At 35.6% G+C, this 14,573-nt stretch overlaps 4 protein-coding genes across 5 annotated transcripts; 2 read left to right on the top strand and 2 right to left on the bottom strand.

Annotated features, from left to right (window-relative positions):
• Positions 1-1,043: 1,043 nt before the first annotated feature.
• Positions 1,044-3,235, bottom strand: LOC100635508 (monoglyceride lipase-like). The gene is made up of 7 exons (XM_003383049.3): positions 2,547-3,235; positions 2,255-2,361; positions 2,020-2,156; positions 1,816-1,926; positions 1,676-1,765; positions 1,394-1,609; positions 1,044-1,241 (listed from the first exon to the last, which is right to left on the bottom strand). Exons 1-7 carry the CDS (start codon positions 3,215-3,217, stop codon positions 1,119-1,121), a joined length of 1,455 nt encoding a protein of 484 aa, XP_003383097.1. The 5' UTR covers positions 3,218-3,235; the 3' UTR covers positions 1,044-1,118.
• Positions 3,236-3,340: 105 nt separating this feature from the next.
• LOC100635380 (protein farnesyltransferase subunit beta-like) lies at positions 3,341-5,842 on the top strand. Its single transcript, XM_003383048.3, has 15 exons — positions 3,341-3,439; positions 3,482-3,546; positions 3,597-3,669; positions 3,727-3,818; positions 3,871-3,920; positions 3,975-4,071; positions 4,132-4,215; positions 4,289-4,375; positions 4,742-4,871; positions 4,920-4,964; positions 5,015-5,102; positions 5,177-5,218; positions 5,269-5,338; positions 5,404-5,515; positions 5,690-5,842. Exons 1-15 carry the CDS (start codon positions 3,362-3,364, stop codon positions 5,801-5,803), a joined length of 1,227 nt encoding a protein of 408 aa, XP_003383096.1. The 5' UTR covers positions 3,341-3,361; the 3' UTR covers positions 5,804-5,842.
• LOC100635722 (rab GDP dissociation inhibitor alpha-like) lies at positions 5,771-9,456 on the bottom strand. The gene is made up of 14 exons (XM_003382969.3): positions 9,301-9,456; positions 8,684-8,788; positions 8,415-8,508; positions 8,161-8,298; positions 7,880-7,966; positions 7,712-7,820; positions 7,615-7,665; positions 7,484-7,564; positions 7,199-7,298; positions 7,058-7,126; positions 6,905-7,007; positions 6,563-6,710; positions 6,452-6,506; positions 5,771-6,260 (listed from the first exon to the last, which is right to left on the bottom strand). The coding sequence occupies exons 1-14, from the start codon at positions 9,343-9,345 to the stop codon at positions 6,120-6,122; spliced, it is 1,326 nt and encodes a 441-aa protein (XP_003383017.1). The 5' UTR covers positions 9,346-9,456; the 3' UTR covers positions 5,771-6,119.
• A 64-nt stretch (positions 9,457-9,520) lies between these two features.
• On the top strand, positions 9,521-14,143 carry LOC100635255 (exportin-T-like). 2 transcript variants are annotated; one of them, XM_020000660.1, is made up of 26 exons: positions 9,521-9,605; positions 9,650-9,715; positions 9,762-9,844; positions 9,920-9,979; positions 10,031-10,103; positions 10,165-10,248; positions 10,487-10,639; positions 10,760-10,843; positions 10,969-11,081; positions 11,230-11,306; positions 11,410-11,495; positions 11,562-11,653; positions 11,729-11,806; positions 11,849-11,924; positions 11,966-12,007; positions 12,054-12,116; positions 12,182-12,253; positions 12,342-12,476; positions 12,541-12,594; positions 12,649-12,699; positions 12,964-13,032; positions 13,088-13,249; positions 13,596-13,694; positions 13,771-13,839; positions 13,881-13,954; positions 14,002-14,143. In XM_020000660.1, the coding sequence occupies exons 2-26, from the start codon at positions 9,656-9,658 to the stop codon at positions 14,120-14,122; spliced, it is 2,130 nt and encodes a 709-aa protein (XP_019856219.1). In that variant the 5' UTR covers positions 9,521-9,605; positions 9,650-9,655; the 3' UTR covers positions 14,123-14,143. The 2 variants fall into 2 exon arrangements, with proteins under 2 accessions (XP_019856219.1, XP_019856222.1); XM_020000663.1 differs by having other exon boundaries at positions 9,525-9,715; positions 9,923-9,979.
• The last annotated feature ends 430 nt before the right edge of the window (positions 14,144-14,573 follow it).

The raw sequence follows: 14,573 nt of genomic DNA, 5'->3' as shown, positions 1-14,573 counted from the left end.
CATGGGTAGTGTTTATCAAAGTCAACTAGTTTTTCTTTATTAAGATATGAAGTACAGTATGAATAGCCTAAAACTTGACGAGGAGCAAACCTGATCTCTTGAAGAGTAGATCTGAAGCAGACTAGCATAATACTAATGAGAAATAACAGGGAGACTACTAGAACAAGAAATCTCAGTCTCCATCTTAACTGTAGAGGAGAGAGTGAGAAAAGAGAGAGACAGACAGAGTGGAAAGAGAGATGAATGAAATGATGTCAATACTCTTTCTGAGAAATGACGTAGAGTTGTACAAAAGAATTAAATACAAGTTTGTGTACTGTAAACAGTGCCAACACTACAAGTGCTAATCAACAAAAACTAATTACATAACTCCTAATTAAATAACTTGACTGAACTTACAAAATGCCAATATTATTGGGACTATCAATTAACTCATAAAAGAATATTAACAAAATAACAACGACTGAGTTCGGTACAAGTTGCATAATGTACATTAAATCACCAAGTCAGTCATGATGATTTAAGGCTAGTTTACAATATGACATTAGGCCAACATACCATCAGTTTTTAATCAAAAGCATGGGCGATTTGACCTTTTGACGCATGCTTTTCTACTAGAATAGAACCAGATCCTATTCTAGCATCTATGTAACGTCAGGACTTGCGTAATATTGTAAACCAGCCTTAACTGTAACAATCTTGTACACATATTGGCAGTATAGACACATACACAATAAGCATTGGCAAGAATAGGACAATGATTTGAGTAGTTTCCTCCTTAATGATTCGTTTAGATCTATGTACTCTCACTCTTACAGTAAAGGTAACTCACTTTGGTCCACCGACAGTTCAGCCACGGCGTACAACCATAGGGAAGGTAGCGGGCCCTAAAACCTCGATAAAAGGTCTTCAGTAATACGGGGCTGGAGTAGAGTTCTCTCCAATCCATTTTCTCTACCATTTCAAACAAGAAGGCTCAGAGAAGGCTGTGGCTAACTCGAGGATAAATCCAGTGAACTTACTGAACCTAACATAAAAGGGCGTTAATTAGAAAGTTTTATTAAAAACCACGCCTAGCTATTTATAAAAAAACTAATAATTAGATAAAAATTATTAATTTAATTATCAGGTGCTGTTTCTTGCTTGCTTGTAATTCTACTCAATATCCAGGTAGAGATGAGCTGACGAGCTCTATCTTGCTCTTTGTCATGGAGTATTTCATGACGACAATCAATAAACACCTACAGTATTTACAATAACATAAATACAGCATAATACTATAACAATCTCTAACTGCATTAACATATAAACTGTCAAACAGTTCATAACAGAGTTAATTAAAATAACTCAAATTTGACAGTTTGAAATTGTATATAATAGTATACTATAATACCTCTAGTGTTTTATCTGTGCTTGAAGCATTATTATGAACCAATTCAGACGCAGCCATTGGGACAAGTTGGTCATCAGATCCATGCATTATAAACAGAGGAATTGAAATGTCCCCAAGCCTTCCTTCAACGTATTGTATCCCTTTCATGAAAGCCAAGCCCCAACCGGCTTTAAGAGGAGCGTGGATTATCAGTGGATCATTAACATACTCTGCAACCTAAAAATAAATTTCAAAAGAGCAAAAAGGCTGGCCATTACAATTATAAATTCATTATAAGCTCACTTCTTCCGGAAGACTAGAAATTGTAGAAGTATTAAGAGTTGATATACCAAAATTAGGTGCAATGGCTCCAATGATCCTTGCAAGCAATCTCTAAGATAAAAAGGATCCACTGGTACAGTATAGAAATGCTCCTACTATACCTTTATAGGCCCTGCTTCATTAGGATCCACCATTAGCGATGGAGCTGAGAGAAGGAGGCCTATGAACATGCTCTGCCTTTGAATAGCAACTATGGTAGCTACCAAGCCGCCCTGAGGAACAAAGAACAAGTAAATAAATAAAATAAATAAAAATAAATAAATTTTAAAAAATAAATAAATAAAGGAAGATGCATAATGTCTGACCATTGAGTGTCCCATTAGAAACATTGGTTGTTCTGGGTATTTTTCTTCCATTTCTTGTGCAAATCCAATCACATCGGTTGCATATGATTGCATATCATCAATAGATCCTCTAACCCCTTCACTTTTACCGTGACCAACTATAAAGAAGTAATTATTGTATTTCTTTTTCTCACTTTCTTTCTCATAACTGTCACTTTCTCTTTGTCCCTTTAACTCTCTCTTTATTTCATCTTACCTAAGTCAATCCCAAAAACCAAGAGACCTGAGGATTTTAAGTGTTCGGCTAGTTTCTCATAACGCCCCATGTGCTCATGAACACCATGACAGATACAAACCAATCCCCTACAAATCAAAAACAAAATAAAACAAAATGTAATAATATATGTCAATACACTAAAGGGTACATTAAAACTGGATATATAGGCAGTCATGTTGCTGGATTCCATTCAATGCAATCAATTTGAGCATGTATGCATGAATAGTCATTACTTTGAGGCATGAAAAAATATTCTTTCAAATTGACTAACTTTATATCTTGTGCTTCTGGTTTCCAGATATATGTCTCCAGTGGTTGATTGCAATAGACACTTCTCCTTCTTGTATCTTCTTTTGGATCCTGATCAGCATCAGCGTTAGGTTGATCGGCATCAGCATTAGGTGGATCAGCATCAGCGTTAGGTGGATCAGCATCAGCATTAGGCTGATCGGCATCAGCATTAGGCTGATTGGCATCAGCATTAGGCTGATTGGCATCAGCGTTAGGTTGATCGGCATCAGCGTTAGGTTGATTGGCATCAGTGTTAGGTTGATCGGCATCAGCATTAGGTTGATCAGCATCAGCATTAGCATTAGGCTGATTGGCATCAGCATTAGTGTTAGGTAGATCAGCATCAGCATTAGGTTGATCAGTATTAGCGTTAGGTTGATCGGCATCAGCATTAGGTTGATCGGTATCAGCGTTAGGTTGATCGGCATCAGCATTAGGTTGATCGGTATCTGCATTAGGTTGATTGACATCAGAGTTATCAGTGTTAGCATCAACGTTGGGTTGATCTTGATCAGAGGTTTCATTAGTACCACTGGTAGCAATCACTTCAGAGTTACTGGTCTGGTCAGATTGTCCTTCTTTTTTAGGATCTTCAGGAGAGGCTGTTTCTCCTTCTGGTACCTCCTTTAAGTCTTCACTTGTAGTTGCCATTATTACTTCTTTCTCTAGCTCCTCAGTAAAGTGACTTTAATAGCGAATAGCTATAATACAGTGAACCATAAATATTTACTCTAAACTAAAGAAAGATTACTCGAAAGAACATCCGGTCTGAGCCCTGCCCAAAGGCTGGTATAAATGGCTGACTGGAGAAAGAAATTTAGTTCACTTTCTCTCTCAAATGATGGACTAGCTACCAAATCAAGCCAAGAGCAAGTAAATGTAATTGTATCTAATTGTACCTTTTTGTAAAATCAGGAGAGATGTGAAGCATCTGTTGCAAAATTATTCAAATCATACAGAGACAATCCAGAAGCTGAAAAGTAAGTGAAAGAAAAAAGGTCATGAAAATAATTATACAATATTTTAAAAGAATATATTTGTTTCGTGAGATTCATATTGCTTATTTGGAAAGTGGCATTAGGAAATTGCCATATCATTTTGAGGTTTGGTTTGATTTCAATTTTTGCTTCACGTTAACTTGATCATTATTTCTCTTCCAGTGCTTGGATGCCAGCAGGCCGTGGCTGTGTTATTGGATATTGCATTCCTTGTCTTTGTTGGAGCATGAAATCTCACAAGATTTGACCAGAGAGTTAGGCAAATATTCATAATAAATATCAATTATAATAATCTGTTATGTATAGTATAATCGATTTTTTAAGAAGGTGTCAATCACCTCATGGTGGGTTTGGAGGTAAAGCTACATAATGTAATGTGTAATGATTCCATCCACATTATCTTCATTGAGGGGGTCCTGGTCAGCTACCTCATTTGGCTCCAACTTATGCAGCTGTGCTTGCTTTGTGCATACTTGGGACTAAAGAAGCATATGATATCATTGACAGGTATGAATAATAATAATAATTATTATTATTATTATGTGTATATTCCTTATAAATGTGTAGACCATCATTGCAGCTCTTTTTGTCTCAAATGCATCAACCTGATGGAAGCTTTATCATGCATTTTGATGGTGAGGTGGATGTGAGGTAAGGGAGAGAGAGAGAGAGAGAGAGAGAGAGAGAGAGAGTATGTACATTTGAGCTTACTTTTGTTTTACAGAGGAGTTTACTGTGCCCTTGTTCCGGCTATACTCACAAACACTTTAACTGATGATATGATTAGTGGTACAGCAGACTGGGTAGCAAGGTATACAGTCTAAATTTATCACTGATGATAATCCCATCTATTGCATCAGTTATGAAAATGATTCCATGGGTGAAACTGTGTTGCATTATTATAAAAACTAATGCTCATGCAGCTTCTTGTCAGTGGATTGGAAGATCCTGTACTATAGTACAGGATAAATCACAGGGAGAGGATTCTCCATTTTTAATTATGTTATCTGATGCATATACATGTACTTATGTTGTGTAGAAAGTTTGAGCTGATTCTGATCAAATTTGGATTTTTTTACAAATTTTTAAAGTTGCTACAAATTTATCTGCTATTTAGCTCACTTAGCACATTTTGTGGTAATCTCAGAACTAACATTATCTGAGGCTTTATTATTAGTTGCCAGACTTATGAAGGGAGTTTTTCAGCTGTTCCTGGGACTGAGGGACACGGTGGCTATGCCTTTTGTGCATTTGCTTCACTTCTTTTGCTGAAAAAGCAGAACCTCTGTGACATTCATCAACTACTTGTTAGCTCATTAATTTTATTAATCATAATCATTATTACTTTTATTTAGAAGTGGGCATGCCACAGACAGATGTCAGTAGAAGGAGGATTTCAGGTAAATTATACATTAGAATCATTTGCAATGTACAAATGGATTATTTTTAGGGTAGAACTAATAAACTGGTTGATGGTTGCTATTCTTTTTGGGTTGGAGGACTCTTTCCTCTTATTTATATGTCATTGAAGCATTCTGGTACATGTGAAAGAGAGAGAAAGAAAGATTGAGAAAACTGGAAACATTGAAAATGAAAGTGTGTATTTTTGTAGGAGACAAAGGATTACAAGATAATCTGTGGCACTTTCATCAAGGTGAGAGAGAAAGAGGGAGAAAAAGAGAAGGATGACATTCTTACCTGTAGAATCACTCCAAGAGTATATACTGTATTGCTGTCAATATCCTAGAGGTGGGCTGATGGATAAACCAGGAAAGTAAGGGCATAGAAAAAGAACAAGTAGGATAAGAATTATGTTTTATATGTTGTCGCATACTTTAGAGGTAGAGATTATTATCACACTTGCTATTGTCTAAGTGGTTTATCAGTATCACAGCATTGCTTTGGAGGGAATGAGACAATCAATATTACAGACAATAAGAAAGATCTTTTGGTTAGTTCACACACGTATTATGGGTAGGTTGAAGCAATAAAACTTTAAACTAAGTAAAAATGGCTCTGAAAACACCCTTTTTTAGTACTTTCATATACTATTTTGAAAGTTTGAGCTGACTCTGTTATTAAAGTTTTTAAATTCTTCGCATGTGTACAGTAAAGTTTTTATTAGATATCAACGCATCCACTCTTCAATATACCAGTGGACAAGGTTGATCAAGCAATGGAGTATTTCACTCAAGCACCAAAAATATCAATTCTACAACAAACTGAAAGAAAAACATAAATCAAATTCTATTTTAATATTCAATTGTTCAAAATTAAATTATTATGAAAGGTCAAAAGATAATACACACACACACAAACAATTAAGCAAGCATCCAAGCTCATATTCTAAAAATTACAATCTAAACAAAAAGAAGCATAATAATATAATAATAATAACAATAATAATAATAACAATACTGCACTCACTAGAAGCCTAATGTAAGGAACCAAGCAATAATGAGCAAGTTTCATTAATAATAATAATAATAATAATAATAATAAGGTAATTATAAGTCCTGTATAGAAAAGGATTTAATGCAGCCATCCAGAAGTAATCACTGCTCCACAGTCTCGACCTGAGTCTGCACTTTGGAGAAATCAAAAGGCTCTCCCATTATCCTCTCATATATATCAACTACATCAGTACAAGTGGTTTCAAAGTGTGTAGTAGCATCATAGCTTGATGATATGAAGACCTATTTAATAGCAATAGTGTAAAGGCTAATCCACACTGCAATAATGCAACATTACAACTGGTAATAAGCATAAGACTTAAAAAATATGCAACTCCTCTATTTTATGCATATAGAGTTGCAAGCTCTTCCAGTTGTAATGCATTGCATTGGTAGATATTAGTTCTGTAATGGTTGGGTGTATCATTAATTACCCTGCTCTCCAGCCCTTTATCAACAGGGTGATACAAATCCTTCACAGTCACAAATCTAAAAGATTACAAAGAATGAAAAGACTAATAATTACATTAATTGTATTAGCTTACGGGCCAGCAGCAATTGGTCCAAGAAGGTCTTGAGCTACTTTAATCTCATTCTCTGGGTTTGATGTCTCTACAGTAGTGCTAATGGTGGCAATGTAGTAGCTCTTAGCAGCAACATTGTGAGTGTGAGAGACACAGCAGACATAGATATCTATAAAGAAAATGTAAATCAGTAAACATGAAATGATTAAAAAAATTATATATGAACACGTAATGAACTGATTGTACAATAGCATTGACTTTCCACATAAGAATAGACTACACTATGATATTGTAGTGATGATTGGGCATTGTGGACAGGATGAAAACTTTATGTAAAGATAAACAATCATTGAATTGACGTACCTGATTGTCTCCCAACTTGACTCTGAGGTAAAATGATCTGACAAGATGGAGAGTCCTTTGTGTTTGGAATGGGATGATTCAGTATATATATTGCCCTCACAACCTGAAAAGAAAAAAATTAATAATAATAATAAAAAAGACAATATAAATTACCTGTCCACGTTTCTCTACTTTATCAGTGAAATAAGATGGATCACCAATCACATTTTTACATTTGGCAATCTAAAAAAGACAGAGAGAGAGAGAGAGTGTAATCATTTTCTCTACAACAAAAGCTTATTTCATTGTCTTTACCTCTCCACCAGATTTGACTCCCACAGCGACCCCACCTTCATAAATAATCTCATCTATCTGCTTGTCAAGCATGTACGTGCCACCATATATAGCACTGAGCCTGAAAAATGTAAAAAAAAGTCACACAATTAAGACAAAATAATACAAATTCGATGAGAAAAATATGCCTTAGGCTTTTTTGATATAAATATTCACCACCCACTCTTTTGATTAAATCACCCCTCACTTAATTAAGGATTTTTGAAAAAGGATTTTAAGTTAGAGGTGAATCTTGACTGGTCTTACCTGGCAAAACCCTGTGGCAGTTCTCCAAGGCCGTACAAAGGATAGAGATATGGTGATTTACCATAACGCTGGATTGAGGTACTGCAAATAAAAATCTATCATAAAAAGCCAAACAAACTGACCCTACTTACCCGTACAGCTGTATGCGCTTAATTGTATCAAGACAGGGCTCGGTTAAGTAACTAGAAACAAAAAGTATCAAAAAACATTATACATGTACATGTTTACTTGTCGTCCCTATGCAAAGCAAGGGCGTGGCCTGTAAAAGAGGCAGTGTTATCGTCAAGTCCATATTTATCATAGACAGCTTTCATGGTACCCTTTGGATCAATGCCCTCTGATGATGATAATAAGGAAAGAATTGGCTCATGGATAATGCTCTTAAAAATGACTTACTGTGTGTGGCTGGCTTGTCAGGTTCATAATCATAAGCAAACTGGAGGAAGTTCTTGAACCTTCTCTTTTCCAACAGACCCATTAATGCTAGAATGCAAGATATATAATCATTGTGATGAAATTGAATTCCAGTTAAACCCCATTTCTAAATAACGCCCAAAGCCCCTCCCCCATGTGTGGGCAATATTTGTTCAAAAATAATCGATAATGCACTTTCAAGATACAAGAGCCACACCCTACTGATTAAAAGTACATACACACATGCCTTTGCAGTAACTCACAGGTAGAGAGTGCCTCTGCCTCAGTGGAAGGAACTTTGTGAATCTTTCCACCTTTCTTAAACACATAGCTACCATCAACTTGCTTGAATTCCAAATATCTGGTCACCCCGGTGTGTATGAGGAGCTTAACAAGCTCCCCTACGAATAAACAAAAGTACAAATGATTAGTACAAATGATGGCAGTTGTACTCATATTACTACACACAAATAACAAACAAGATTAAATGTGTGTGAGGTGCGTCTGTCCGTCGTACCGTTAGCCATGATGAATTTTGGGACAAGGTCAATGTTCCAGTCCCTGGAACGCCCCATGTTTTCCGGTGCCTCTTTCCCATGAATTTTATAGAACTAAAAATATGTAAAATAATAAAATTAATGCAGCAAGGTACAAAATAATGAAAGATTTTAAAATTGAGTGTCGACACTATTAAAATAACTATATAGTCTATTATAACGAAACCCCTAACTGCCACTATCACTGGTCTTTATAATTACATGTACATGTACATGTGCAGCAACCTACATCGTCAAGGATGACAGAGGCAGATTCGCCACCATAGTATTTATTCCTATCCATGTGGAGGACTTTCTTGCCAGCTACAGACAACAAGCCGCTAAGAATGCATTCCTATTAAGAGGAAGAGGGAGAGGGAGGTTAAAATAATGTACATAAGATAAAAAGAGTACTAGTAATAATCCAATGTGTTTTTATCTCTCAGAGCATTCAAAATGTGTAAAATTCTACAATTAATAGTTAAACAAACTGCAAAAATAGTAACACCCCAACTAAGGCAACATAATAGAAAACATATTGTTAAATGTACAATATAATTATATTGGTGGAGAGCTCTTGTATGGCATACGCTATTGGCAGACAGGGAGATTATTTCTATTTCCATGTAACTATCTCAAAATCTGATAATTATAATGAAACTGGAAATTAGAATATTAGTAGATAGAGGGGAGGGGCTAGTTAATTAAGTGCTAAATTTTAATAAGCAACATAGAGAAATAACGAGAACACTTGTCTCGCTAGCTAAAGAGAACTACCAGCATTACTATTAGTGATTTTAATCAAAATTAAATCTCCGAAACATTATAATTACATGTACAATCATGATGAGAGTTGTCCTTGCTCACTTTCAGGCCCGTTCCTAGAACGATTACATCGTATTCCTCATCCATGGTGTCTTAAATCAGAGGCGGAGGAGAGGGAGGGAGAGAGAGCTAAGCAAAAAATGGAGTCGAAAGGTGAGGGAGAGAAAATCCGTCACAGCAAAACGGTCACGTGACCCAACCCCAATAGTATCCGGGCGTGTTGCAAAAATGATAGTATCCGGTCGTGTACGAAAATTTTAAAACCACACCCACCCACGTGCTAAAATGGCTGATGCAAGGATCTTGTTGCCTGTGAAATAACGACAAATTGACTTTATAAATGTCCAGTTAGCTTTACAGGGAAAGAGAGATATATATCATACGTTATTAGTATTAAATGGACGAGGCTCTGCTGAGAGGATTGTTTGATGGCTGCTCCCAGGAAGAGAGACAATTGGTACAAGATCCTTTTTGTGTTTTAGGCTACCTTTTTGCTTCTTTAGACCACAAAATACTTTATACACTTGCAGAACACGCCTGGGTCCTGGAAGACCGCCATTGCTCACTTCAACCAGAGTCATAAGTGGTAATAATAGTAATAGCATCGATTAACAATGATAATAATCTATTCTCTTTAATCCATTTCTTTTACACAATCTAGTAGTGATGATCGTGTTCTTTTCTTCTGTTTACAAATACTAGAGCATCACGTTAAGATGAGGTATGTCCCTTTTGCCTACTTTGTTTGCTACCATAGCAACCGTTACCATAGACACGCTGCCAGTAGCAACGAGGATGTTGTTCAGTTTAGGGAGACTGTTCTTTCGTGGCTTCATGCCTCATCAGTAAGAGAGAGAGGGGGGGAGGGAAATAGGATGAAGGATTATGATATTTAAATTATTTTAGAATGTACACAATTTGAAACCTTTTGTGAAGAACAAGATGGCACAGATTCTGTCTCTGACAGTCATTACTGACTATCCACATAAAGTAATACTATCTTCCTATCATTTATCAATACATGTCATTAACACTCCATTCTTGTCATTTAAAATGAAGTTATGCATGACAAATTAGCAACTATTATTAATTGTTTTAAGTCAACATGTAATCATGTAGTTTTGTCTACTTTTGCTAACCTCATGCATGTACATGTACATGTATTGACACACACATTGACTATTGACTATTGTTCATTATTTATTTATTCATTTCCTTCATTGTGTAGTGGCCTCAGTTTTTCAACAATGTCCTCTGTCTTCTTGGTGGTCAAGACTCCGCCTTAAACTCCTCCCAATCGTCCACCATTGATATGTACCTGCGTACACTGTTGGCTATTGATAATGAGATTGTTGATAGAGAAGTCATTCATACTCAAGAGGTAAGAATTGATGCGGAATTGACACTCTGTTGATTCCACATTAGCACATTATCAATGTAGTTTAACGCAATCTTGATATAGCTTTAACACATCCCTTTTACGTGCCTGTTCTGCTATTAGGAGAATGTTAGGAACACAGTCATTAAAGATCACATGAGGGATAACTGTGTACCTCAGCTGGTGGAATCATGGTTTCAGATATTAGTATGTTTTATTCATTATGTATCCTCTCCATTTATTCCTTTTCCTTCTCTTTTTCTTCGTCTCTCTCTCTCTCTGATATTTGATTGTTCCATTTTTTATTTCTTTTCATGTACATTTACATATAGTCCTGCAGTACTGCTCCTATTGATCCCGACTTGTTGTGTCAGACAATGAATGTGATTGGTTGCTATGTCTCTTGGATTGACATTACACTTGTTGCTAATGACAGATTTGTAGGGTAAGATATATTAGTATATAGCTTTTGGTAGTTTTAATCATTTAATGATTCTGCTTATTGCAGAACATGTTGACAGAATGTTGACATGTTGAACATGTTGACATTGACAGAAACATGCTGTCTTATCTCTCCCTTCTTCTCTCCTTAGGTTGTTGTTGCAGTATTTGTCAGTCAATGCTCTTAGAGAAAGTGCTGCTACTTGCCTTAGGGACATCATTAATAAAGGTGAGAGAGAAAGAGGAAAGAGGAAAAAGGGAGAGAGAGAGAGAAGACTCAGAAGCTGGAACAGGTACATATATTGTTATTGTATTTTAAAATTATTTATAAGGAATGGAGCCACTTTCTAAACTTGAGTTAGTCAATTCTCTTGTGAAGCTACTAGAAACCAATGGAATCCTGGATACCCAAAACACAGTAATGATCAGCTAATTAATAGTTATTAATAGTTATTAATGATACATTAATATGATGTGTCATTAGTTGAGCAATGATGAAGAGAGTGTTGAATTTAGAGTCAAAATGGCCGACCTTGTCAACAGCATCGGGTCTGCCCTTATATCCTGCCATCAAAAGTTAGTAATTTTTGATACTTAGAAAGAAATTACAATTTTAATATTTTACATCACTCTTTTATTAATTAATATTAGATTAATTAAAGGTGATGATGAAGCTCATGCCCTCCTATCACTTGTGTCTATTCGTCACAATGTTCCTTATTTGCTGAGGTTAGTAGCCACTCCCCCTCAGTCACATGACTGTTGCCATAGTTACCTTACCGACGAGGACGATGGTGTGTCCGAGAATGTGTTAGGATTTGCCACTCAGTTCGTGTCCGTTCTAAAGGTAATTATTTATTATTTTTATTAATTTATTTTTGTTTGTAGCACCTTCCTTATCTTGCTGATGATGACAAGCAAAGTCTGCAGGTTTTGGCTATTTTAAAATATTAAATATTTTCTGTCATTCTCTCAGGCTCTTTTATCAGCTGTTGTCCTTAAACTGAAATATGATGAGAGTTATAACTTCCATAATCCTGTGAGTGGAGAGAGAGAGAGGGGGGGGGGGAAGAAGAGGTAGTGGTTTGATTGTGTATTTTGTAGGGAGAGGATGAAGGATTGTTCATGGAGTTTCGTTCAAAATTACGAACACTTTTTGACAACATCAGCCAAGTGGTAAGAAATGAAATCACATATACAATGTACACATGTACATGACATACACGTACGTGTATATGATTTTTTGTGCATTTCTATCCTTTAGGACCCATCTCTTGTTATTACTGTATCACAGTCACTGATATCTCAGTGTTTAGCTGATATTGATAATCAGTCGTTTCCTGATACTGAGGTATCCTTGTTGCTCTTTCATTACATCAGTGAGCACAATTTTGAGAAGGTGAGAGAATTAATTCATATTATACACGTACATCTCTTTATTTTTACTACTTCCTCAATTTTAGTTGTTTGGCTCCTCTTCAACCATTGGTTCTCCATTCCACACTATCATGATGCAGGTATAGTACATCATGTGATTGTCATGTGACCACGTGTCTCTCCTTCTCTTATAGATTCTTGATAGTAATTTGTCCCATTATCCTCATGCAGCTGTGTTGTTACAAGTGAGAGAGAAATGGAATCGCTTTTCATTTTTAAAAATATTATTATTATGCTAGAATATTTTATTACGTTTCCTACTGATTGACGCATGTGTATATGTACATGGTATGTAGAAAGTTTGAGCGGATTAAGATCAAAATTAGATTTTTAAGGAATTTTTTTAATTGTCCCAATATTTAGCTCGAGATGAAAAGTAGCTATAACAGATGCATTATGGATGGTCACTCTCCTTCTCTCATTATCCTATTCTTTCATTCTCTTTCTAGTATTACGAGGCTATCCTGAGACATGAAAAGTTTTTCTCCACCTCTCCAACATATATCCCTAGAGTCATGGTACGAGCAGGCACGATTACCATGGCAACAAACCACACCCCCTCTCTCCCTTTAGGAATCTCTCCTGGATCAGCGTGGCCTACGTCACGCTAACCCTGGGGTCTGCTCCCGTGTCTGTTATCAGCTCCTGAGGTTTGTAAAAGCGGCCAGAGCTCATATTGGCGACATAGCTGTGAATGTATTGAGTAATATTGAAGCTATTCTCAAAGAGAATCAGGTGGGCCTGTCTCTATACATGCACATGTATTATTAAATGAATTGGCTTTGAAGGCACAAATTTTTTTATGAGTTATGGCTGCATAGTTATGTAAAACCCATTATAAATCTAGTCTTGTAGCAGCTGTCATTGTTTTTATGCTTTGTTATTATTATTATTATTATTTTAGACAAGTTTCAGTTCTATCTATTCAAACTGACAATACACATTATATAAACAAAGAATCATGTGCCATTTTGAATATTAGCATTCACTTTCTGTTTTCAGCGATACACTATAATCATGTATATTACTGCATGGTTTGATTGAGTATATGTATAATTGAATGTGTTATTCTTTGGATTAGGATTCTGTTGCTGGTCAGATGTCCTTGAGTCCTAATGATGTTTTGTTTCTTTATGAAGCAGCTGGATATCTCATCGTACATGCAGCACAATCACCACAAGTAATTATTGTTATTTTGCCTCTCTCTCTCTTCGTTTCTTTATTCATTTTTGTTCTCTCTCTCTCTCTCTCTCTAGAATAAATGTGTATTAATGAGAAACCTCTTAGATCCATTACTCGCTAAATTCAAATATTACTTGAACCAAGTAAGCCAGTCTTTAGTAATTTCAAATCTATTTCTCTTTAGCTTTATTTAATTACTACACCACAAGAGCAAGACCAGATCTCTCAGCTACTCTATTACCTACTGTCATACATTAGGTATCATTGTATTTATTTTAAGTCATAAATTTTGTAACTTTTTAAAGTCGGACCAGTAAAGTGTTTCCTAATCATCAAATGACGGTCCAGAGTGGTTGTGTAGAGTGTTACATAGAGGTAAGGAAGATTATCAGTACTACAGGAGTATTGGTGATTCATTATTGTTGATGTATATACATGTATGCACTTGTTACTGTGTAGTTTGTGATTCTATTGATCTTGGGACTAACCTGTTTATGCAACTTGTGTCTTATAACAAAACTTATCCTAAGATTATCATTGTGATAGAGTATTAATAACATTGGTTTACTCTTGACTTTAATGTACTGCATGTTTGTGATTTGACTTTTGATGATAATGCCTTGAAATTGATACAGAGTTTTAATTGCTAGGGGATAAATCTCCATTTTTATAGTTTTATCTGATGCACATACATGCATGTACTTACATGTATGTTGTGTAGAAAGTTTGGGTTGATTCTGATCAAAATTAGATTTTTTATGAATTTTTAAAATTACTACAAAATCTATATACTATTGTAAGGCTTTTCGACTAATGAAGCATGCCCTGTAGTTCAATAGAAATGTGACACTTACAGTGTAATAGCAAATTACTTTTA

Source organism: Amphimedon queenslandica, unplaced genomic scaffold (assembly GCF_000090795.2).
Source record: "Amphimedon queenslandica unplaced genomic scaffold, v1.1 AMPQUscaffold_13516, whole genome shotgun sequence".
In the NCBI taxonomy this organism is placed as follows: domain Eukaryota; kingdom Metazoa; phylum Porifera; class Demospongiae; order Haplosclerida; family Niphatidae; genus Amphimedon; species Amphimedon queenslandica.
This window is presented reverse-complemented; position numbering and strand designations above follow the sequence as displayed.

Bases quoted from the DNA above. Each gene is read 5' to 3' on its own strand.
- LOC100635722 (XM_003382969.3), bottom strand. From the start codon at position 9,345: ATGGATGAGGAATACGATGTAATCGTTCTAGGAACGGGCCTGAAA. The intron at 7,008-7,057 runs GTAATTTATATT...TTTTCTTTTCAG, and splicing joins AAGTAGAGAAACGTGGACAG to GTTGTGAGGGCAATATATAT. The intron at 6,507-6,562 runs GTAAGCTAATAC...GTAATCTTTTAG, and splicing joins GGACCAATTGCTGCTGGCCC to ATTTGTGACTGTGAAGGATT.
- LOC100635255 (XM_020000660.1), top strand. From the start codon at position 9,656: ATGGACGAGGCTCTGCTGAGAGGATTGTTTGATGGCTGCTCCCAGGAA. The intron at 11,082-11,229 runs GTAAGATATATT...TTCTCTCCTTAG, and splicing joins GCTAATGACAGATTTGTAGG to GTTGTTGTTGCAGTATTTGT. The intron at 13,033-13,087 runs GTACGAGCAGGC...CTCTCCCTTTAG, and splicing joins CATATATCCCTAGAGTCATG to GAATCTCTCCTGGATCAGCG.
- LOC100635508 (XM_003383049.3), bottom strand. From the start codon at position 3,217: ATGGCAACTACAAGTGAAGACTTAAAGGAGGTACCAGAAGGAGAAACA. The intron at 2,362-2,546 runs GTTAGTCAATTT...TTTGATTTGTAG, and splicing joins CCAGAAGCACAAGATATAAA to GGGATTGGTTTGTATCTGTC. The intron at 1,766-1,815 runs GTATAGTAGGAG...TTTTTATCTTAG, and splicing joins ATGAAGCAGGGCCTATAAAG to AGATTGCTTGCAAGGATCAT.
- LOC100635380 (XM_003383048.3), top strand. From the start codon at position 3,362: ATGGCTGACTGGAGAAAGAAATTTAGTTCACTTTCTCTCTCAAATGAT. The intron at 4,072-4,131 runs GTATGAATAATA...ATAAATGTGTAG, and splicing joins GCATATGATATCATTGACAG to ACCATCATTGCAGCTCTTTT. The intron at 4,216-4,288 runs GTAAGGGAGAGA...TTTGTTTTACAG, and splicing joins GATGGTGAGGTGGATGTGAG to AGGAGTTTACTGTGCCCTTG.